Genomic DNA, 23,582 nt, shown 5'->3' on the forward strand with positions numbered 1-23,582 from the left:
ATACACTAGGCGGCGATCATGCGCACGGGCATTCCATAGGAGCAGAGCAATCGCTTCAACCCTACACATCCTGCCGCGGAGGAAAGAATAACAAATCGAGGAATTGCCTACATGTTTGAAACGAGTAAAGCCACTTAAATTGTTTTTGATGAACGGAGAAAGCGTCAACCACATAGAACAAGGTACTCTACATTATTGCATCAATTGGATGAATTGCAGCCGACTCGTTAGTCGAGAATTCACTTTCTCCAGCGGAGCTCCGAGATAGATGGGACATGTAGCCTGTTGACCGTCCCCAGGACCCAACTTTGCGGACACTTGGAAATATTTTACTGAGCCAGAAGAGCTTCAAAACCTGTGAAACACACGATGAAAAAATGAAAATTGCTAATTTGATTATATTGTTTTTGTTACAAAGTAATCAAGGAAGCCATGGTAAGTACCACTTAAGATTTTGCAACTTGATCACATGCATTTATGAAGAGCTCTGAAGTGCATACGAGAATACGATGGTCAACACTCGTCAACACTTATTTTACCGAAGTGGCCTAGCACTTCACGTTTGTATTAGTTTAAAAAGCTGAAATGGTTTCGCGTTAACTTTAACCCCAAAAAAGCTCAACTAAATTTGGGTGCGAAAGGCTACTCATTGTTGTCCTGCCTCGCAGTTGTGTTTCATTATGAATTATTAAAGAGGGAAATATCATCAGATGGAACTCCATAACTGCCAGGCATTACCTCGGAGGGGAAAGTATCCATACCCGTCTCTTCTATTACAGCCAAGCAACGCAGTGTAGCGCTGTTCAGATTTACAAGATAAACATGCAGAGTAAAGGACATTGTTGACTTTGTCCAGGCTTGGTTACATAGAGCATTTTACCCAATTTTCTGCTATTTCCATGTGTAAACACCAATTGAAATATATTTATTGAACCATCCACTTGCAAAATCTCCTACAATACACTGACTTTGACTCAGGTTAGATTTATTTCTTTATCTGTAATCCTTGGAGGGAACTACATTTATGGTATTATCAGAGCATTCATTTAATGTGAAATGGAGAACCATCGAGCTGTGTCGACAGAAAGGTATAAATACATTGAACGGCCTCTGCCTTTTGCCCTGACTAAGTTCTGTAGAAGAATATGGTCATTGATAGCTGTGTTCTACAGGCTGAGTGCTGTTTGGTGGGCCCGGGCTAGAGGACACAGCTGTAGTGAGCTGTCACAGTGGAGAGCTTTCTCTCGTTTACAGAACCCTATGACGTCTCTAAGCCCGAGTCACAACACATCCAGCCAAGATGTATGCAACAGTCACAGCACAATAGACACACAGAGCCATACAAAAGCTTTTTGAAAAATGATGCAAGCTGACTTTTAATCATATTTTAGTTCCAAAAATATTGGAACATTTTGCGCTGCCAACCTAATCGCTTCAAATCATCATAGGTGTTGACAGAAGCCAGCCACATATGCCCAAGTCTTAAGAAAAAACAAGATTTCTAAAGTATTTCTTTTTGTCTTTTGTGTATCAGACTTCAGGCAACTGTATTCCTCAACTTCCACTTTCTTTGACTCAATGCACTGTAATGAAGTTAGTAGTAATAAATCAGAAACAAAACAACAGTTGACTTCATCCCTTCAATTCTGTTGAGTGGCATGTGCACTCCACTTCCTTTGAAAGTTATTCACCTCTCTGGCCTCGGTTGTGTGTGTGTGTGTGTGTGTGTGTGTTTTCTCCCTACAGGAATACGTTTTACCAAGAACCCTACCAACCTGACGGTAACCCAGGGCAACATGGCGCGGCTGGGCTGTGCAATCGAGGGTATTGGCGAGCCGGAGATCGTGTGGATGAAGGATGGAGAGAAGCTGTACTCCACCGACCAGATGTACATAACTCTGGAGGCTCATCACTGGGAGACCTTCCACAGGTAGTCTGTTACCCTGGCCTGAGTAGACCTAGCCCTGTTATACCTGGCTAAACTGTACAGATACACTGATAGGAGAGTAGCAGTTAGTCCACGGAACAGATGCACATAAATAACTCTGGACGTCCACCGGACCTTTTACTGGTTGGTTACTGATGTTACACCTGCACAGATATACACTGGTAAGCTACTGCTATGAAGCAGGAGTATGCTACACAGCTGGCCTGTTACTGCTGATGCATGGGTTACTGTAATGGCCAGTTGTCTAGTTAACTTAAACAGGTAAGTGACTGTATCTAGGTCTTTACTGAAGAGCCGCTATGGTTTAACTCATGGTACATAGTTGCACGGTCACTTAATGCTAGTATGTCACTCATTTTCCAGTTAATATGTACAGTAGTTGTCCTGGCAGTTGAAGCATATTCAAACAACGGCCTTCTCTTTTAGAAAGCTGGATAGTCAACAATGTGCCCAGCTATCTACTCTTCAAATGGGTCCTTCAACCTTGCATTACATCAAGTCTGGTCTGAGCCTTTCTGTGTTAATGTTTAGAGGTGACACTGCTGTATGTTGGTGTGTTATGTGGTATGAGGCCCCCCGTTTGTTATGGTCAAACACGCTGGGGCACGGTAAATACAGGCTGCTGTTGCTGCGGATGTTGATCCCGTCTTTAAAGACTTTCCCCTCTTTTTAACATCGCTCACAGGAATTTGGTTGGGCTGGTGAACAGTCACACTTACCGACAGATCTCAAATCTGCTGACTACTCCCCTTGTAGGCTTATCCTCTAGTGGCAGAAATGGAGAACTGACCCATGTTCAGATGTCCGTTGTTCAGTGTAGAAGAGGGTGGGAATCTGGTAATCAGCTTCAACACTTGGTTCCTGGCAGGGCCAGTCAACATGGCTAGAGATGGGGGACCGTGAGAGACCCAGGGAGAGCTGAGATCCATGTTTGCTGTAAAGGAGACAGAAACCCGTGCAATCACCGTTACAATTTGTTACCGTCCCAATGTACATACCGGCATCCTACACATCAACCACACACCTCAAGTATCGGAAAGTTCTATGGCTTCAGAGCTCTACTTTTGAAACATGTTTTTTTTTCTCAAATTCTTATTTTTTTTTTAACCAAAGTTCACAAGTTGTTTTACATTTGTCAGAACAGCTCTATCACATGCAATATTCAGGGGTTCACCTCAGTGAACAAGCTTAGGAGCTAAGGTATAATAGAGACCGGCTACAGACTTGGAGGCAGTCAGCTGCCTGTGAGTAACGTAACCCTTCAGACCGGAGTCGCGGCTCACGAGAGGGAGGGGGATCCTGCGTCTCCGCTCTCAGTCCACCCGCTCTAATCTCCTGCACATGCAGGCTGGCGCTAGGCTCAAAGTCTGCTGTTTCCTTTCTCCTTCCCTCCTTCTCTCTTTGCCTCCTTTTTCAAGAGCTGCTGGATAATCAGAACTGAACCTCACCCAGATAGCAGAGATGTGGAGTGTTGGTTGGAAACTGGAGTTTCTTGTTGGTGTGAATGTACTGTTTTGTATCTAGGCTATGGGTATGAGGTGCATCATATTCATATACTCAGTTACTTGGGCCTCCTGATTGATCATGCTGCTTGTTGTCCACTGTATTGTCTCTTAATAGTTCTCATTGCTAGATGCCAGTCTATCTATGGAGGCCGTGCCTCAGAGACAGATTTGATTTAGTTAATTGGCACATTTAGCCAAGTAATATGCTCTTTACAGTGATAGCAATTAACATGATCATTTCATGAATTCGGGAAATGATCTTAGGGAATGACTGAGGTTGTGTTTGTTTTAAGTGTTAAGTCAGTGCAGCAGCAGGATGCAGGGAAGTACTGGTGTGAGGTAGAGTTCCACAGCCTCACTTTCTCCTCTGAACCAGCCTGGATCACTGTAGAAGGTAAATGCACACCACTGTCCATTTCTCTTTATTTTGCCAATAGCCAAAATCCCCCTCTCTCACTCAAATCTGTCTCTTCCATACTACCTTTCTCCAGGTGTCCCCCATTTCACATTGGAGCCCCAAGACGTGGCTACCTTCCCTGGGGTGCCCTTTAACCTGACCTGTGCTGCTGTTGGGCCCCCTGACCCAGTTGATGTTCTTTGGCGGCTTGGGGGGGTCCAGCAGGGAGAAGTTGGCCCCTCCCCATCTGTGTTTCATGTCAATGGTAGGTCTCCATGTAATACATTAGAACATCCCTGCAGAGATGGCAAAAATGCACACATCCTTCACTCTAGTAGAAGTACATATACTCATGTTTAAAAAGACTCTGGTAAAAGTTCTGACGACACTTTTTCACTCAAGTTGAAGTAAAGAAGTGTGGGCTCTGACACATTTTCCAATGTGCCCAAACTTGTCTGGTACTGTATACTTAAGTAAAAAGTAGCCATTACTACTACCTGTTTTAGTGTCACGCTGGTTACTGGACTTCACATCATATTAATACATGAATACAAAAATACACTATAGACACGCAGCGCATTCGCCAGGAATCCTTTTTGACGCAGACAATTTCAAACATCTCCCTCATATAGGGCCATGGGTGACTATTCTCAGTCATGTCGACATCACTAACTCTCTCTGTGTCATCCATAAAGTACCTTTTTTCAAAAATATTTTTTTAAACCTTAAGAAACATGTTTTTTTTTTTTTCCAGTTTATTACCTTTTCCCCACACACAATTAAAGTAGAGGAAAGGAGAGAGGATGAGACGGGAGACTAGCTTGTAGACTAGCTTTTGTTTGTTGTGCGTGAGAGCCGGGAAATGAAAAAAGCAATGACAAGAAATAATATTGACATGCCACCAATACAGATTGAAACTAAAGTAACAAACCTTGGCTTTAAAATGTAAGAAGTAGAAAGTAAAGATGGGTGTGTCAAAAAAATTCAGGAGTCAAAGTTAAAAGTTGTCACAAAATAAATAGGGAAGTAAAATACTGATACCAGAAAAATAGACTTAAGTACAGTCACAAAGTATTTGTGCTTCATAACTTCCCATCTCTACCTTCCTGTTATATATTTTTTCTTCACAACATGAGATTAGAGGGTTAAAAATAACAATGCTTTATATACTCCCCTAGAGCTTCAATATTTGTGTCAAATTGAGTGTATAATTATTTCAGATATTGAAGAGGAAACATGATGATAGGATGAACACAATTTGCCTTCTTGCACTGCCCCTCTCTCTCCTTCACTGACCTGTTTAATCAAAACAGGATGAATCATATGACTCATGCAGGAGAAGGTTTCCTCCTGCCATCAGCTTATTTGTAGTTCCAGGAATGTGTGACATAGCAAAGGCCATCTCATCACTACCATTAGTCAGGGTGTCCTTAGAAGGGATTACAGCTTCCTCGCTAGGAGACTGAGCTATCTCACAGCCTGGAGATTTGAAGTTTGAGGAAGAAGCGAAAGAAATGTCCCTCTTTATGGGAGGAACACTCTCCTGCTCCAGGGCAGGCTACCTGGGCTCACCTGCTTACTGATTGACTTGTCAACTTGCCAACTGATTATTTGATAGACTGGTTGGCTGGATGGTGTGTTCATGCTGCACATGTTCTTTACTGCTGCTAACCATTAAGCAGACAGGGTGTCATAGGGGTTAATGATGTAAGGAACATTTCCAAGTAGCTATAAAGGTTTGGATCTTCTGTTTGAAAAACTTTACCTGCACACATGAACATGAATGTTTAAGTGGACCTAAACAGCTGTGTCCTAGCTAAAGGATCATTGGGGTTGTGTTTGGTTTAGCAGTCCAGTCTTGTGAGACCCAGGGCTGTATATTACTGTGTGATTACAGTAAAGTGCAGCTCTGTCTGCCTTCCATATGTAACTGGACACGCCTCATCCTGTAGTGGAGTCCACTGATTAATGCACCAATACTGCTGACCGCTCTCTGTCTGTCTGTCCCTCTCCCATTCTCACACCATCACCTATCTCTCTCTCTCTCTGTCTCTCTGTCTCTGTCTCTGTCTCTCTGTCTGTCTCTCTCTGTCTCTCTCTCTGTCTCTCTCTCTGTCTCTCTCCCTGTCTCTCTCCCTGTGTCTCTGTCTCTCTCTGTCTCTCTCACCCACCTCCTTTTTTTATCTAATTTCATTCCATAATCTCTGTCTCACTTCATCACTTCTCTCCTTCATTCTTGCATTAGGCATATATTGTCATCATGTTTTTAAAGTAGTGACAAACCAGGCTGTGACACACACGCACACATTCTTGTAAACCGGGGCATGGGTCAAATAGGATTAGCTTCAAGGAAATGAAAATTCACTGAAACAACATCTAAATAATTAGACATTTGTTATGTTGCCTTCAAACCAGCTTCTTGGTTTCAGGTTGTCAGTTACAAACCCTGTCAACCCTTCCATAGCTGCTCACTGTCACTGTTCTCTCATGGCGTGTCAAGACAGAACTTATAAACCAGCTGTTCCCAGAATAACCTGCTTGATGTGACTGCTATCTTAATGTCTGTTACTGACATGAGTAGTAACCCGTCTGTTGGTCTTGCATGGCAGGATACTGTTCTGGTCTAACTCACTCACTTCTCACCATCTAACACCTCAGCCTTGAAAGGTCCTTGGAATGTTGTCGAAAAGGCAAGTCTCTCCTGGCCTATATCTCCTGACTGTGTCTGACCCGTGTCTGTATCTCCCTAGGTGTGAATAGCAGCATTAAGTTCTACTGTGAAGCCAAGAATGCGAGAGGAATCTCTGTGTCGCGTACAGGCACTGTGCACATAAAAGGTGAGCTATAATTTCCATGTTACTGTCAGATTACTGTCATCACTTACATTGGTGCCACAGGGTTGGATAGTGTGATGCTGTATCTGTTTGTTATATCAGAAATTTGACTTGCCAAATCAAAACAACAGACTGAAGATTACTGGAGGTGGACTTCACACAGCAGTTGTTGACCTGTGTGTGTGTGTGTGTGTGTGTGTGTCAGTTCTGCCATCATCCCCGGTGGGTTTGCAGGTGCTCCAGGTGCTGGAGAACAATGCCACATTGGTATGGAAACCTGGCTTTACTGGCCACTCTGATTTAGTGTCCTGCATCATACAGGTATACCCCTCCACCACACACACACACACACACATTGCAAGGAACCTTATACCTGGTTCAAGATCTGTTTTCCAGTCAGTACCGAACACCTACTTTAGTCTGTCCTCCATGCCTCTGCAAGATGTCTAAGAGGTCTGGTCGGAGGGCAGATCTCCCAGATCAGCTAGTGGCAGTGCCCCCCTTCCAGTTGGCCCTCAAGGGGCTGAAGAGCCATGCCAACTACAGCGCCAGGCTCCGCTGTTCCAACGAGGTGGGCACCTCGCCCTTCTCCCCCTGGGTGGACTTCAAGACGCCAGAGGCAGGTGAGGAGGATAACACTGTGTCAGGATGACCAAAAAACGAGTGGTGCCCGCAAACAGGACGACCCGCATGCTGGTCTGTATGTGTCAACTGTTGTTTGACCGGTTGTTTTGTTGTGAGCCGTTAGTCAGCAGCAGCTGCAAATCTAAAGGGCCACATTCTTTGATCCATGCAACACTTTGGGGACAAAGTAATGGATTGACGAAGACAAAAGGAATGGGAGTATGTGTGCGCCGCTAGCCAGACAGTCAGCAATCCCTCATGTCAGACGCACAATGTTTGAATTTCTTTGGGGGGGGGGGGTTCAAATGAAATTTCAGATACTTCCGAAGTTCCTCAAACAAACACGTATGTGAACTGCGCTGTGCAGTGCTTGGGGGGAGGGGTGGGGGGGATGACCCTGTTTGTATGTTTGTAAACTGGCAGCACTGGAGGCTGGCCAGTGGATTCCAGCTCTGATGGTACAATGGCCCATTGTGGCTACTGCCCTCAATCCATATCAATGGGCTATTGCTACTGCAGCCCTAGCCTGGCCTGAGGGACTCCTCCTAGTGGTTAGTACAGCCAGTGTGAGCTTCATAAACATTTTTCTACAAGTCTCTCTAGGTTCATAATACTCAGAATCAAGAAAGGTTCAGTAAATAGTATCTACATTTTTTAGTTTTCTTGCAAAGCTTTTATAATGCCATTTATAAAAGTTGGCATCAATATCAAAGTCTTCGTGTTTGTTTTGTAGTTCCCTCAGTTGCCCCCAAGAACCTAACCTTTGACCTGACGGAGCAGCGTCTGTCCTTGAACTGGGCGGAGCTGAATGTGGAGGAGTTACAGGGGAAGCTTCTGGCCTATAAGGTCCAGTGGAACCTTGGAGGGGAGGGCCAGGTACCACCACCACCACCTATCACAGCCACAGTAACCATAGCATTCACCCAATCAGACACAGTGAAATCAGTAGTGAATCTGCAATGTCATAAAGCAATTTAGCCAACAAACTACCAACAACGGTGTTGCCAACTGTCACATCTGGCATAAGACTCCGCTTTTACCAGACCATAGAATCCTATCCACGTTAAGCCCTTTGTTTTTAGTTTTATGGAATGTAAGAAATAGTTTATGGATTATGACGCAAGTACGGCCACTGGTCATACCAGATTGCTTGTGTACAGTCATGTGGAAGGCAAGGGGCAGTGCAGGCTGTAAGACATGCATGACTCACTCCCTTATAGCCTGTCAGCTGGTGAGATTGAATACTTGACTTCTTCTGAACTGAATGTGTTTTCAGCAGCTTTTATACAGACACTCTTCTTAGAAAAACAGCAGGCCATTAACTGGAAAGGTGAAGGGTGAACTTGTATCAGCAGCTGCTGTATCAATAGCAATATGCCCTCAACAAGAATAGCTCACTACAGTAAGATTGCTGCTGGTTCAGACACTTCCCACCAAAAGTACAAAACATTCTTGTGTTTTCTTAGTAAAGCCTTTAAAGTAGTCAAATTTGGTCACAATGTGAGTTTGCTGTTGCGAAATCTGAAACTCGAACGGCATTATCTCCTGCAGGAGGCTCTGCTGTTCAAGGAGAACGTGGCCCACTTGTCTGGTGGCGGGCGTTTCTTCAACGCCACGTTCCAGGTGTCAGCCTGCACTGTGGCCGGCTGCGGCCCCTGGAGCCAACCGGTCCTCGTCATGCCAGCCTCGGGTAACCACGCCAACCTGTCAGACAGAATAAAACATAGATTGATCTAAAGCTCCAGGTTGATTCTGTGTCACGTAGTTCAGCTTTGAACTTTAGACACCAGGGTGTGGTGGTCCTCTGCAATCCTACAGGGAGCTGAAAATTACATTCACGACAGTCGATTTCCAAGTGACGCGTGCTGTGTCTCTGCTGTCCTTTTCTAGCGGTGCAGGCCCAGACCCAGCGGGGGCACATGTGGGTGGGGCTGCTGCTGGGGTTGCTGGTGGCAACCATGGTGGGGCTCCTGCTCACGGTTCTGGTTCACCGCCGAGGGAAGGAGACTCAGTTTGGGTATGCTGCTGTAGACTGGGTCTCTTTCTCAAGCCCTAAAATGGATTGTTAAACTGAAGCCCCCCCCCCCCCAAAAAAAAAGAGTCACTGAAAAACAAACCCTGCTGTTTTGACCTAAAGAAGCCAGTTAGTCATAATGAATCTGTGTGCGTCACGGCAGGTCCGTGTTCAAGGCCCCGGGACCAGTGAACTCTGTCTCCTTCACGGCAGCACGCTCCTTCAACAGGCAGTGCCCAGAGCTGCAAGAATCCACCTGTAAGTCCTCCATAAAGCCTCTGCAACCACCATAAATACTGGTGCCAGTATTGACACATACACTTGACCCACGGAGGCCCACCACCCTCCCGCAGAGCCCTGTGTGGAGAGTGATTTCATATGTCTCCCTCTAGTGGACAGTCTGGGGATCAACGAGGACCTGAAGGCCAAGCTCCAAGATGTCCTCATTCCTGAAAGACTGTTGACACTTGGACACATGCTGGGCAAAGGTGAGGAGTGTGTGGGTTTGGTGGAGTGCATGTGTTTGAGTTTAAAGCTGCACCGTGCAACTGTAAGGGCTCCACAGACTCTGTATACAAAATACCTCCGAAAAAGTGTAGTCAATACACCATGGAAACATTTATGCAGGCTTTGGCTTTAAATGTCACAGATGTTGTTTGGACTAGTATGTAATTATGACTGTGTATAGCAAAATAATGGTGTTGTTTCCACTGTCTGGGTGATGTTTTTGTAGTAATCATATAGTAACCTGGCAAACCCAAGTACAAACTAGCTTATATAGAGGCCTGGAGCTTGTTGAAATCTTTTATCTCTGGAACTGGAGACAAATTACAATTCCTAGGTAACCAACAATAGTAATTTTGTTTTATTATTGGACTGTTTGTGTGTCTACCTGTCCAGGTGAGTTTGGTTCGGTGCGTGAGGCATTCCTGAAAATGGAGGACAGCTCTGTGCAGAAGGTTGCTGTGAAGGTGCTTAAATGTGAGTGACCATTAGGCTACATTTAAAACACACAATGAATTTACTTGTCTGGTCTTATCCTTACGTTCCTCGCTTTTGCCATAAATACAGCCGACATCAACTCATCAACTGACATTGAGCAGTGTCTGAAGGAAGCGGCCTACATGAAGGACTTCCATCACCCCAACGTCATACAGCTGATTGGTAAAATGACTCTACGTTCTGACTTACTAATCTCACCACACTGGCAGCCAAATTGACATGTTATAACCATAAGCAAACGCTAATATTTTTTTGCACTTAAATTTGATGGGCCATTTTTACAGTGTACCACTGCTGTACACCATGGTAACCTCCCATTGAGTGTGGTGGCCTCCCTCTCTACTCTGTCTGCCTCTCCCAGGGGTGAGTCTCCACAGGCGTCACCCGCAGAGGTTACCTGTCCCCATGGTGATCCTGCCCTTCATGAAGCATGGAGACCTGCACACTTTCCTGCTCTTGTCACGCCTGGGGGACGAGCCCTTTGTGAGTAGCTTTACACACAAACATAAGAGGTTTCTCATATCTCATATTAAGTTTGTAAGTAGTAGGAGTAAGTAAGAGTTTCTGTCTGAACTTTGCCCTTACTCATAGTTTGTGTGATGCGTATGAAACAATGCCAGATAAAATGGGTTCTCTGGCTCATGTTTGACTGGAAAATCCAAGGTTGTTTTTGTTACATTTGTGAGCTCAGATCCATCGATGGCTTCCTTTCTTTTCTGTTGTGGAGGAAACATACATTCTGTGTAGACTTCTGGCCTTGAGTAGCCTCGCTCTTTTCCTGACATCCTCTCTTCTGCCACCCCCTCCCTCTCTCCATAGACCCTGTCTCTTCAGATGCTGATCCAGTTCATGCTGGACATCGCTCGGGGGATGGAGTACTTGAGCAGCAAGAGCATTATACACAGAGACCTGGCTGCCCGCAACTGCATGTGAGACACAGCTTCCATCACATAACTGAAACGGAGAACATGCATCTCATTAGTAGACTAGGACATTGACTCTGGAATTAAACCAACTAGGAGCCCCCCCCCAGACACATAGTACATCTCAGAGGTGTGGCTTATGGCTTCGGTTTGCTTGGATGTCTCAAACCTGTATGAGGGGGCCACAGGACCAGGAGAGAGTGTATGTGTGTGTCTGGCATAGAACATCATGCTACCGCATGTGTGACACTGTACTCTGTTCTACCACCAGGCTGAATGAAAGCCTGACGGTGTGTGTGGCGGACTTTGGTCTGTCAAAGAAGATCTACAGTGGCGACTACTACCGGCAGGGCTCTGTGTCTAAACTACCGGTCAAGTGGATCGCTCTGGAGAGCCTAGCTGACAACGTCTACACCACACAGAGTGACGTGGTACTGCACGCACACACACGTGCTCACAGTCATATGCTGATCATGACACACAGCAGTTATATAACATATACTCTGGCCATATACACTGTATATTTATTTCTGTAAAGCAACCCAGTGGGCCAGTTTACATGCTTTTCTCTTTGATAAACTAAACTTTTTTAAAGTTTAATTTAATCAGATGTATCCCTTTGGTTTCCTCCCACACCTAGTGGGCTTTCGGTGTGACCATGTGGGAAATCATGGCACGGGGGCAGACCCCCTACCCTGGCGTGGAGAACTCTGAGATCTACGAGTACCTCATCAAGGGGGAGAGGCTCAAACAGCCTCCTGACTGCAGAGCCGATATGTGAGTTCAAAGCTTTGTCTATTTATGTATCACCCCCCCATTCAAATAAGTAGATCAAGGTTACCTAGGTCATTAATATGCTAATTCTAGATTTGCAGTCATAGATTGTAACCTTTGTTTCTCCCAGTTATGAGATCATGCACAGTTGTTGGAGCCCTGTGCCCAAGTGTCGGCCTAGCTTCCAGCACCTGCTCGACCAGCTGGAATGCCTGTGGGCCAGCCTGTCCCCCGGGCCCCTCAAGGAGCCTCTGCTCTACGTCAACCTGGAAGGGGAGGAGCGGATGGAGCAGGGCGCTGGGGCCCAGGACCCCGAGGAGCAGCCCCCCTGGGGGGTGCCCTGGCAGTGTGCGGGCATTGAGGAGGACGAAAAGGACTGGCTGATGGTGTCATCTGGGGCGGCCCTGGCTATTGGTGGAGACTACCGTTACATCATTGGTCCTTGTACCACCATGGAGGAAGAGATGGAGGAGGATGGGAGGAGAGCAGGGGAATCCATGGACAGGTTGCAGAGAGAGATGAGGGACGAAGAGGATGATGCTGTCATTAACGTGTGATGTGATTGGACCAGAATGCAAGTTCCATTCTTTCCTCTACTGTAGACTTATGGTCCTCCAGACTGACGTGACCATTGTGAAGGCTGGGTCTCTGGGTGTAAATGGCTGCATGCTAGCAGGCATCTAAAAAGACCTCAAAGAGACATACATTGAAGGACGCCTGAACTCAAGTCCCCCCCAGATGTAGTCTGAAATGACATCACACATCTAGACCCAATCAGCACCACGGACTAAATGAAAATTCGACTGAGTGTACACTAGCACTATTTAAGGCTCATCAATGCTAATGATTATTAATATAGACTGATGAAGGTATGACAACATTAACAGAAAAACACATCAGAGAGAGATCTCTTGCAGGTGATCAATCACCATTTCAAGGTGATCATTTCTAGGGGACTGTACATTCCTGCTGCTTGTACATGAAGTATGGAGTCCGGGTATCCTACTGAGAATTGCCTATGTGAACATTATAACCTCTTATAACCCTTCAGGTGGCCAGTACAACATGTAGGCAATCCTGGACGTTCTATTTCTAAATTTGTTCTCAATCTCTTGGACTCCCTGTGAGAACAAACCATGGGACCACAACTGCATTCTTTACCCCATAACATAGTGAAATCAGTTTGAATTGCTCAAAACGTCAACACCTGATGACATAAGAATTACTTTAAGCGTGTTTTTGTGATCCAGCCGTTTCGTCCAGTTTAGGGGAAACCAATATTTTGGAAGATTTTAATTAATAATGCTCAATGCTAATTTAACCATTTGTTTGGCTCTGATGCATTCACTGTATGGGATATCAAGGGATCTGAAGTTTTAATATTATAAATGTAAATGTTTTGTATACTGTGCTGTTATAAAGTGTTCTTTTCCGAGCAACCGATTCATTAAATACAGTGACTTGAAGCTAATGCCATCATTGTAAAGAACATGCCCATGCACTGAAGATTAGTGCACTGAGCTAAACGTGGTTATCACATAGTTCTGAGAAAGTGTTGGTTGTGTCGTGTCTCATTGTTCCAAAGGCTGAAAAGTAGGCCACAGTCACTGACATTTGGTTTTCATATCGTTGAATAAGTAGTCAGTCTGCCAATGAGCAGTATTGAGAGCAAGCTTAGAGAAAATACGCAAACCTACCACTAAAACTAGCGTTCAGACAGGACACTGACAATGAGACTACTGCGAGAACATGCACGCGAGGCAGAATAAACAACACGCAGGCTACTAAATTAGTTAATTTAAAATGAGAGAATTCCGTTGTCTACATTGCCAATGCTTAACAACGCATGCCATTGCATCGGCACAGTTAGGGACACAACTAAATATTGCTGCCTAACCGTATACGGTGCTAAGCACAAGCGTGTGCACAAATCACTAGGTTTTCTGCATGCATTCAATGCAGTTTGGTTCGAGCTCCAACCTATTGTGTGTTCGACGATTAACAGCTTGCGTCTCACGGCTAACTCTGCCATTTCCTGTATGGCCAACAAAAGAAGACAAGGTAAACGTTGGTATACTGAAGTTGATAAGGGATTTGCTAAAAAAAAACTGTCAGGTTATCCGATCCTATCGTTATTACCACGTGTTTTAAATGCAGACATGGAGCTCCATACACTGCTAACATGTCTCACCATCCATTGCGCTCTGTTATACCTGTTGGAGGTAGACACATTGTAAAACAACACATTTTCACGAAATATTATGTTCCCTACTACCTCAGCCTTGCATTTCTTTTGTATATGATACTCCCTGAGAATGTCTTTAATGGCGTCTCCGCAAGAATTTGTTTTGAAATGTGTGTCAAAATGGGTTCTTCTGAGTCTGCGCATTAGTTAGCTACTGCGATGTGAACGTACACAGATCATACCAGTGACGTTGTTCTGCTAGCACGCAATGCATGTTTACTTCAGACGGAGAGAGCACGATATAATATTTCTACGCGAAATGTGAAGACAACCCAGGGATCCAAACTAGCACAATAGCACATTGATATATTCGAATAAGCAAAAGGTAATCCAGGAAAATGCACACGGTGCTATTGAAAGACAGTGCTGTGATGGCTTTAAAAGGTGGATGGAGTTAGAGTTCCAACTCGAAGGCCTCATGCTTTACGAACAACCATGATGGTTTGGGAATCACGCGCCATTGAATTCGGTTGGTAATGCGCGCGCGGGATCATATTCTTTCTGCCTTTATTCCGGGTTGTTAAATAGCACACGCATACGTTAATATTAAACATTTGAGCATTGTTTGGTGTTGTCAATATCCACCTCTCACATAATGCCCAATGTAAAACAAGCGCCTATTTGTTGTTGGCTCGCTCGCAAGTTTCTTCACCAGAAGTCAATACAATTGCCAAGCTTTTGCGCTAAATCTTCATTTTGAATTGGACAAATTTGTCAAACAGATGGGTTAACCATTCCGCGTTAAGGATGAATGTACCAGCGGTTTAGTTTAAACGTGGATGTTCTTTCCTATTACATTTTTGTGCTGCTACCTTCATTTAGGCTAGCTCGCTCGGTCGTCAATCCTCAAAAATACAATTGTGGTTGCAACTATTGAGAAATTGCGCTTGTTGAAGCTTAAGTTACGCGTGCCAACTAATACATTGGTTGTTTCTTTGACACATTAATGAAATGTTTAATTTAAAGTAATTTTTTTAAAGGTAGCCTATGCTAGTAGGCTATAGCAGACATCCCAAGTCTCCCGGAAGGTCCTGGAGTCTCATTCAATAGCGACTCCCTGACGCCCGCAAATGCTATACAATCTCCCTGAAATCGGGGGTTTTGTATTTCGAGCGTGAGACTGTCAAATGGTCATTTCTGTTAGAGATGGGTGCAGGGGGGATGAGTCCCGGAAATGAGTCTCTGCAAGTTGGGATGTCTGCTGCAAGTAGCCTATAGCCTTTCCGACAGTCCAGTGTTAATGTAGGTTTAGGCTAACTATTCATTCAGGTAGGCTAATAGTTCTGTAAAAACAATATTAAGGAGAAATTATGACAGTGTACCACACTTTAAAGACTGACATGAAATGTCAACAATCAAAATGCCAATCCAAACACATCTAATGTAAGAACTGGCTTCCCTGCTCATACTGGGATTTGTTCACATAAACAGTAACAAACAATAAAACACTAAAAGTCACACATTATATTAGTGAGGTTAGGATTTTATGTGACTGCAGAGGTAATTACCAAGTGGAATAGCCTCAAAGCACTGCAAATGGTGTAGTTCTTGAAAGACCACCGTAAAATCAAACTTCCTGTATTTGTCATTTTCAGGATGCTGACTGCAAAGATGAACAGAGTGACGTAAGAGGGTTATATGCCCTCTAAATGTCATGTTCATGGCTGCTAAGAAGAAGAAGAAAGAGAAGGTGATGGTGTCTCATGACGAAGGGGCAGATGCCCCTAGTCCAGTGCCAATGGCTTCCTCTCCCTCTGACCTCTTAATTGCTTTAAAATCAGGACAGATGTGTAAAGGAGGACAAGGCATTCTTGTCGTCAAGGAGGAAGACAACATGGGAAAATGTAGTCCTAGATCTGCAAAGATGATGAAAATCTCTGCTACACTCCCCTTAAGCAAGTCATCTGTCCAGTCCAATCAGCAACTACAAAATTTACCACCGGACCTCAGTTGCAAAGGTATTAAGGTCACATTGGACAACAACAACATGTGGAATGACTTTTTCAGATGCAAGACAGAGATGATAGTAACCAAACAAGGAAGCAGGATGTTCCCATATTGTCGCTTCAGGATCTCTGGTCTAGAACCTTTCCAGAAGTATGCTCTGCTCATGGATATCCATCCAGTGGACAACAAACGTTACAAGTGGAGTGGACAAGATTGGCACGCCAATGGAAAGGCTGAAACCCACATACAGAAACGTCCCTTTGTTCATCCCGGATCTCCTAACTCTGGACACTATTGGATGCAGAACCCTGTGTCTTTCTACATGCTAAAGCTTACCAACAGCACGCTTGATCAGGAGGGAAATGTTGTGTTGCACTCATCACATCGTTACTTACCCCGGCTGCATGTGGTTCTAGCAGACAAAGCTACTGAAGATCTGCAACTGGACAGACCTGATGTCATAACCATTACATTTCCTCAGACAGAATTCATTGCTGTTACAGCTTACCAAAACTCTCGCTTCAGTCAGCTCAAAGTTAACTACAACCCTTTTGCCAAAGGGTTTAGAGAGGATGGACCTAACTCTTTGGCTTTGAAGCTTAAGTCAAGCCCAGCAAATGACTCCAAGAAAGATGAAGCCAGATCATCAAATGAGCTGAACCCTGTGAAGAAAAGCCTGAAGTCGCTTTTGGCAAACAACAAACCGAAAAACAGTAAAGTAGCGAATCAAGAACTCCAGAGGACTGAAGCTCAGGTTGTTACTGGTATTTCTACAGACAGGAATAAGGCATCAGGATCAGGCAATATTAAATCCACAGAACCAAACTCAAGGTAGGTACGACCAAGGGGACCCGGCACATTTAAATCGGTGTATATCAAGCTGTCATGATTGTGTAATAAGAAATGTAGTGTTTGGTATGCCGTTGTACAGATATACTTATGCTGAATGAAATGCTCTCTTCTTCAGTAAACTACATCCTCTTCCAAAGGACTTCTCTGAACTGATTCGTGAGTCGCATGTGAAACTGAGAAGATGCAAGACAGTGAAAGAAGTTGAAACTTGCACACTTCATGTTACCAACACCCTTAATTCGGTTCCAAAAGTTGGAGTTAAAGACTTGGCTGAATCTGAAGATGTGCCTAACAGTGCTCATCCCAAAGGGCCATCTGCTAAGACTGTGCGAAAGACTGGTACCCAGAGCAGTGTGATGCTGGACAAAGTTGACCAGAACTTCATCACTACATCTCCAGTTTTGATAAATCCTCAGTTTGTCACAGAGCAGTCAGCCGATGAAAGAGTGGAGAAACGACAGAAAGCCTCCAATAGCTCCCCTGTCGACTTTAACCCTCAAAGAACCAGTTCTGATGGTCAAACACCAGAGAAAGTGAAACCACACAAACGGCCTCCACCTATGCCTTTACCCGCCCTAGCACTATATTTAAAACAATTGAGGTCCAAATCCATGCCTGACAAGAACAAACCAGTTGTTTCCTCAGAATTGTCACCTCAGCTCACTACAACCTCACGATCCCCCTCACAGCTAAATCTAACAGCTCCCCCCGCAGTTCAGGATGTTAAACCCAGTGACCCAAGCACCAGTACCTATGGCCAAGCTCCCAATAATATCTCTGGTTCAACCTCCAGTCTTAATCCTTGTGTTCTTACTTTGAATCCTGGATATCCTACTCATTCAAAACATAGTCCAACCAGTAAATACTCAAATGTGGATACTTTGGTTCTTGCCGAAAGTAAAAGTCAGGCACCAGATCTACTGTCTCCAGAACCTCACCCAGTGTTACTGTCTTTAGAGCAGTCTTTACAAGACTCTGAGCTTTCCACATCCACAACACTCCTGCCTCATTTACCTGTTAGCCCTTCCTTTCCAGAAACACTAATGTCATCAATCCCTGATCCAGTGTTATATACCCCCAACCCAGCCCAAAGGCAGTCATCTTTGGAGTCTCCCACGCTAGTTTTACCTTCCCCATTGAACTATGGTCCACCTGTTTCAGAGTCTTATATCTCACACCTCTCTTCGCATTCCTCTGCATTGTCTTCACTACTTACCATAACCACCTCAAAACCTCTCACAGCTCCCTTGCTTCAAGGTCCAGAGCATCTGTCATGTGATGTTGAGTCTTTGTCCCCTAGATTTTTGCCAGACTCTGAGCCCTCTCTGCCTTTCTCTGGTACTTTAGAATCTACCCCAACCTTTTCAATAATACCCCCTACTTCATCATCAGAAACTATTGGGCAACGGCTAGACCCAGAAGTACCTCTTAGGTCTACTACTAAGGGTTCTGTTCAAGGACTTGGGCCATCTGCTGGGGTTTCTTTGCATGAGTCTCAAATGTCTATATTCTCAGCATTACCACCTCCTGATCCATTTCTAACATCCTTCACCTCATTTTTGCCTACCCACTCTGCTTCATTGGCTATGGGGTCTTCCTCAATGTTTTCAATAAGTCGCCCTTCACACTCTCTCTCTCATCCTGGCTCTCTCGATCTTGGAGCTACCTCCTCTTTTCCGTCCGACCCCGATGCCTTTCAGGTCAACGACCAGACATTACCTTTCCCCCCCACACTATCTCCCCTTGCACTCCCTTTGTCACTGTCTCCCAGTTTTTCATCATTAGGGCCTGATCCATTGTCACCAACTCCATCATTGACGGATCTAGTGCATTTTTTTTCAAACAATGACAATTTGGATATTGATGATGACTTTCCAAGCAACGAACCCAGTCCACCAATTGTCTGCCCTCCTAGTATAAGAACACCCAATATTTCAGTTCTTGCTCAGGCCATACCTGCCAGCAAACCCAGGAAACGGAAGGGTAAATCCAAGAAGAGAAGGTCTGCAAAGACGGTGGATGATTCAGAAAAGGGTGTAGCAGCAGATGTGAATCTGCAGCCCAATCTGGAGGAGGTTGAGGAACAGCTCTTTGTCTCCTTCACCTCAAAGGTAAACCTAAAATGTCTGTCAGTCTGTGGTCTGTGATGTTGTTCTTTAAAAGTGAATAAAGCTGTCCAGTTCCAGCAAATACTGATTATGACTTTATTGGTGAAATTGTGTTGTTGTTTCATACTTTGGGTTTTCGATATGATGAAGGAAAAGTTATGCTACTTGTTTTGGTTCATAATCTTCTAATTTCAAGCCTTGTTTGTGTTGAAAAACAATTTTACCTGTATTACCTCGATTATTTGAGTTTGTAAAGAAAAAAAGTACTTCTAAATATAGGCATCTTACCATTTCAGGAAGCACTTGAAATCCACCTTGGAGACACCACCCAAGAAGTTATACCTCAGAAAACCTTTGAGCCAGGTAAAAATAAATTGTCCATATAATGTCTTCCCTTTAAACTGCCTTAAATTGATTTGTTACTGTGTAGTGTTTTCCTGTGTTAAATTGTTTTAGTTTGTGTCTTCAGTGTGCTAACTGCATTATCTGTGGGTCACTACATTAATTAGTTTGGTACATATGTCACCTGCACTACATTTTTTGTTTTGTACAAATGTTGTATCCCTGTGTGTACAGCCCTGTGTATTTTGTTTTGGTAACCATTATATATACAGTATATCATTGTTATTTATTAGTCTGAACGGCTGTAACGTTGCAGTTTTTCTATGGGATCATTAAAGTACCTATATAGAGTGAACATAGATTAAACAATTATTTAGAGTAGACGGAGTAAACCATTTGTTTTTGTTTTAGTTCCCGAAGTTACAGAAACCCTAGAGGAAACGATAGCAACACTAGAGGAGGTCCTTCTAAAGGATTTAAAACTAATGAAACATCGACAGGTCATACACCCTGTATTGCAAGAAGGTAAAGGAATTTAATTTGAATTTCACAAACAGTCAACGGATGTTTTACCCACATGGAGGATGTGCTGAGTCTTGAATCCTGTATTTTTATCAGTTCACTAACTTTTTCCTTTCCACTTCTTTTTTTTTCGCTAAGTTGGCTTGAAGATGAGCTTGCTGGATCCTAAACTGTCCATAGACCTGCAGTATCTGGGTGTTCATCTGCCCATTTCTCAATACTCTAACATTCCAATACAGAGCTCTGAAGCACCCTCTCCAAGTTAGTGATGGTTTGGTGGATTAACTGTTAAATGAGTGTCCTGTGTCCATAGCACTGCTGTGTCTAATGTACAGTACACAAAGGTATTGATGAAAGGAAAATGCCTTCTTCAGGTGGTTCAGCTGTTTTTGTATCCAGAACGGGAAAGACTAAAGACGTCACCCAAATTAAAGGCTGGAGAGAGAAGTTTGCTCCTTCAGAGTCCTCAGAGTCCTCATCATCATCCTTCAAGCCTGATGGTAAACTAGTTCATGTCATTTATGGTATTTAGTTATTTGTTGGTATCGTTATTTTAAAATCTCAATGTAGCATAGGTTTCCTGGTAACTGATACAGTACTATTTAATACTAGAATTCCCTTAACTTAATCAGTCTTGCCTTGCCAAAATGATTTAAGTTGATTTCCATCTTGTTTAACAGTTGTTCCAAGCTCAGATGGAACAACATCGAAGAACCTATCAGCCTTCTGCAGTGACATGTTGGATGAGTACCTCGCCAATGAGGGCAAACTGATAGACGAGCGTGCCGCTAGTTTTTCCCAGACAGTGGTAAACCCTGTGACCTATGAGCTGCCCACCAAGAGCAGCAGCTATGTCCGCACCCTCGACAGTGTCCTGAAGAAACAAACACAAGGACCCACTTCTTCTATCATCTCTGACTTCATCCCTCCATCTAAAAGACCCAAACTGCTCCCTCTAGGTTCCAGAAATCAGAGAAGAACTAAAAAGGGACAAATGCAAGACTCCAAGGAAAACAAAACAAAAATGTTAACTACTTCCACAACAACAACATCAGCACCAAAACCTCCACCTAAATCTGCACCAAAACCTGTACAGACCTCTGGTTCCATTGTGTCACAATCAGTCCAACCAGAACACACAGCTCCCTTCACCCCTATTTCAAAAGATACAGTCCAAAAAAAGAGGAAGAAAAAATCCAAGGTCTCAGAAGGACCTACAGGATCCTCCGCTGACATGGCTCCCTTGGAATCAGACTCTGAGCTGGGGCCTGCTGCCAACACCATTCCCAACTCCAGCACCGTCATTACCAAGACAATGCTGAAGATGAAGGACCTGGAGGATGGGGTTGTGTGGGAAGGCAGACACCGTACATGCATCACTGAAGAGAGGGCAGAGATTGCTCTTTCATCTCTCTTCACCTTGGCGGTATGTAACATTAGTTTTTGGCCCGTCAGAATACACCTGCTTTAATTTTTTCTTAACAAAGAATTAAAATGGCATCATTTGTTCAAAACAAATAGTTCAGAAACCTGCTGTCCTAAATGAACATGAAAGAAAATGGACCAAAACCTTTCAAACTGTACTCCACTGTTATTTGTTAATGCATTTATTACATCTGTATTGCACACCATTGTGTCTCTACAGGGCTTTGTGTGTGAGAACCCTACAGCTCCTGTCAGGATCATTAAGTGTCGTGCTCCTCCCTGCCTGAACGTTTTCTGCCGTCTTGGCTGTGTGTGCTCCAGCCTGACCCGAAAGAAGCAAATCACGCACTGTGCCAAGACGGAGTGCATATTTGGCTGCAGCTGTTTCCGCCAGAAAGTAGTACTGTTAAAGAACCTAGAGGGGCCAGACTCCAGTGCCTCAGATGACAGCTCATCCCGGAAAAGGAGAAAAAGAAGGATGAGGATGGCGTACAGTGAGTAAACATTGTAGTAAAACCCCTTAAATTGTTAAGAAAGGTTTCTATAGTGATAAACCAGTTTGGTTAAACATCATTTAGACATTTACAGTCATTTAGCAGACGCTCTTATCCAGAGCGACTTACAGTAAGTACAGGGATATTCCCCCGAGGCAAGTAGGGTGAAGGGCCTTTCCCAAGGATACAACATCATTTCGCACGGCAGGGAATCGAACCAGCAACCTTCTGATTAGTAGACCGACTCCCAAACCGCTCAGCCATCTGACCCCCTCCTACATGATATGTTATGGACTATGTTCATGCCTTGACATGCTCTTCTATGTTTGTCATCACATTACTTTTATCAGCGCTGAAAGAGGCAGAGATGTCGGCGGTATCCCAGCCTGCACATTATGTGGGAACCATGTGGAAGCTGAGAGAGGGAGAGATTGACCCGGAGCCACTACACGAGCCTGCATCTTTTAACTTCTCTTCTCCATCATCACTCTGTAATTCTAAAGATGAGCATATGACATGTGCCAGGGTGCGAGCTTTTGAAGGCCGGAACAAGGAAGAATTCAACCAGCCAACTCAGAAAGTAAAGCCATATGTTTTTATGATTTGTCTTTACGTGGTAATTAGGCCGAATTTTAACAGAGGCTAATTTCATCTGTTTCAGGACAATGTGTCTCAGCCTCAATCAATCGACTCAGTATCAGGTACACACGCACACTAACATGTCAATACCCATCCTTGTAAACCTAGGCTATACTGTTGGCAAATAGGTCACACGCCATATAACTGCTGTTCCTTCCTATGCATCTAGTAAACTGCTCCAAGACAGCAGCACTAAAGCCCCCCTTGGACCCCCTACCCAGCACGGTGCCTTCCAAGCGCCTTGAGGTTGTGTCAGAATGCCGGTGGAAGAACCGTTTAGACAGGAACTATGTGCTGAGGGTGGTGTGTGAGCGAATGGTCCAGGACCGCCTCAACAGTCCCTTCAGGGTAAAAGGTTACCTGGTCCGCCCGCTAACCCAGAACCTGGTGCTAGAGGGGCAGGACTGTACTTTCGCCTACAAGGTGCACATCTCCCAAGTGGCGCAACTCTCCAGTGGGATACATGAAGAGGAGAAGGACGGTCAGGAAGGGGAGGATGCTATGGAAGACTGGCAGAGGGAGTTAGAGGATGACTTTATGGAGGAATTGGAGGACGAGGTGGAGAAGGAGAAGATGGAGGTGGAGTGGAGGAAGAGTGAGCTGGAATCGAAGGAGGAAAATAAAAAGAAGAGTCTGAAGTTTCAGGGTCTGCCTTTCCTCACAGGAATCTCCCCAGCAGGGATACTGACAGCCAATAAGAAGCAGCCGGGTGGTTCAGAAAAGGATCTAGTCCAGGTAAACACTGTATACATCGAACACACTTCGAACACACTAAATTTAGCTCTATTAAACATCAGATCCTTGGCAGGTAAAACATTTTTAATTAATGATCTTATTACTAGGCACAATCTTAATTTTATGTTTTTAACTGAAACTTGGTTAGACCAAGATAACAGCTCAGCTGTTCTTATAGAGTCTGCCCCCGCAAATTACAATTTTGTGAGTGAATCCAGAGTGCATAAAAAAGGAGGGGGGGTTGCTATTCTG

At 44.3% G+C, this 23,582-nt stretch overlaps 2 protein-coding genes and 1 long non-coding RNA gene across 8 annotated transcripts in view; 2 read left to right on the forward strand and 1 right to left on the reverse strand.

Moving 5' to 3' along the window:
• tyro3 (TYRO3 protein tyrosine kinase) lies at positions 1 to 13,487 on the forward strand. 2 transcript variants are annotated; one of them, XM_084678327.1, is made up of 20 exons: positions 2 to 182; positions 419 to 435; positions 1,747 to 1,930; positions 3,747 to 3,847; positions 3,945 to 4,115; positions 6,601 to 6,687; positions 6,890 to 7,005; positions 7,127 to 7,307; positions 8,042 to 8,184; positions 8,860 to 8,998; positions 9,199 to 9,325; positions 9,486 to 9,580; positions 9,715 to 9,810; positions 10,223 to 10,303; positions 10,394 to 10,486; positions 10,686 to 10,807; positions 11,144 to 11,253; positions 11,519 to 11,678; positions 11,888 to 12,024; positions 12,152 to 13,487. In XM_084678327.1, exons 3-20 carry the CDS (start codon positions 1,797 to 1,799, stop codon positions 12,576 to 12,578), a joined length of 2,520 nt encoding a protein of 839 aa, XP_084534453.1. In that variant the 5' UTR covers positions 2 to 182; positions 419 to 435; positions 1,747 to 1,796; the 3' UTR covers positions 12,579 to 13,487. The 2 variants fall into 2 exon arrangements, with proteins under 2 accessions (XP_084534448.1, XP_084534453.1); XM_084678322.1 differs by having other exon boundaries at positions 1 to 435.
• On the reverse strand, positions 8,758 to 14,371 carry LOC146299951 (uncharacterized). Its single transcript, XR_014731864.1, has 3 exons — positions 14,161 to 14,371; positions 14,002 to 14,056; positions 8,758 to 9,012 (listed from the first exon to the last, which is right to left on the reverse strand). It is a non-coding gene; the product is annotated as an uncharacterized LOC146299951 (long non-coding RNA).
• mgaa (MAX dimerization protein MGA a) overlaps positions 13,937 to 23,582 on the forward strand; it is a 19,644-nt gene continuing 9,998 nt past the window's right edge. For 4 of the 5 annotated variants that reach the window (XM_084678245.1, XM_084678278.1, XM_084678271.1 and 1 more), the window contains exons 1-12: positions 14,443 to 14,591; positions 15,862 to 17,044; positions 17,181 to 19,176; positions 19,470 to 19,536; positions 19,927 to 20,040; positions 20,176 to 20,298; positions 20,412 to 20,537; positions 20,718 to 21,463; positions 21,683 to 21,956; positions 22,307 to 22,536; positions 22,618 to 22,657; positions 22,765 to 23,330. In XM_084678245.1, the coding sequence (XP_084534371.1) occupies positions 15,921 to 17,044; positions 17,181 to 19,176; positions 19,470 to 19,536; positions 19,927 to 20,040; positions 20,176 to 20,298; positions 20,412 to 20,537; positions 20,718 to 21,463; positions 21,683 to 21,956; positions 22,307 to 22,536; positions 22,618 to 22,657; positions 22,765 to 23,330 (5,406 nt within the window). In that variant the 5' untranslated portion in view covers positions 14,443 to 14,591; positions 15,862 to 15,920. Of the gene's footprint in view, positions 14,083 to 14,442; positions 14,592 to 15,861; positions 17,045 to 17,180; positions 19,177 to 19,469; positions 19,537 to 19,926; positions 20,041 to 20,175; positions 20,299 to 20,411; positions 20,538 to 20,717; positions 21,464 to 21,682; positions 21,957 to 22,306; positions 22,537 to 22,617; positions 22,658 to 22,764; positions 23,331 to 23,582 lie in introns of those variants that run through there. The other variant, XM_084678254.1, reaches the window with a different exon arrangement.

Source organism: Hypomesus nipponensis, chromosome 3, assembly GCF_054491055.1.
Source record: "Hypomesus nipponensis isolate SF chromosome 3, ASM5449105v1, whole genome shotgun sequence".
Classification (NCBI taxonomy): domain Eukaryota; kingdom Metazoa; phylum Chordata; class Actinopteri; order Osmeriformes; family Osmeridae; genus Hypomesus; species Hypomesus nipponensis.

What these genes read in the sequence shown, in the direction of transcription:
- tyro3 (XM_084678322.1), top strand. Translation starts at nt 378, where the DNA reads ATGAAAATTGCTAATTTGATTATATTGTTTTTGTTACAAAGTAATCAA. An exon ending in GGGAAGGAGACTCAGTTTGG is followed by an intron (nt 9,326 to 9,485) that starts GTATGCTGCTGT and finishes GCGTCACGGCAG; the next exon opens with GTCCGTGTTCAAGGCCCCGG. An exon ending in GCCTGGGGGACGAGCCCTTT is followed by an intron (nt 10,808 to 11,143) that starts GTGAGTAGCTTT and finishes CTCTCTCCATAG; the next exon opens with ACCCTGTCTCTTCAGATGCT.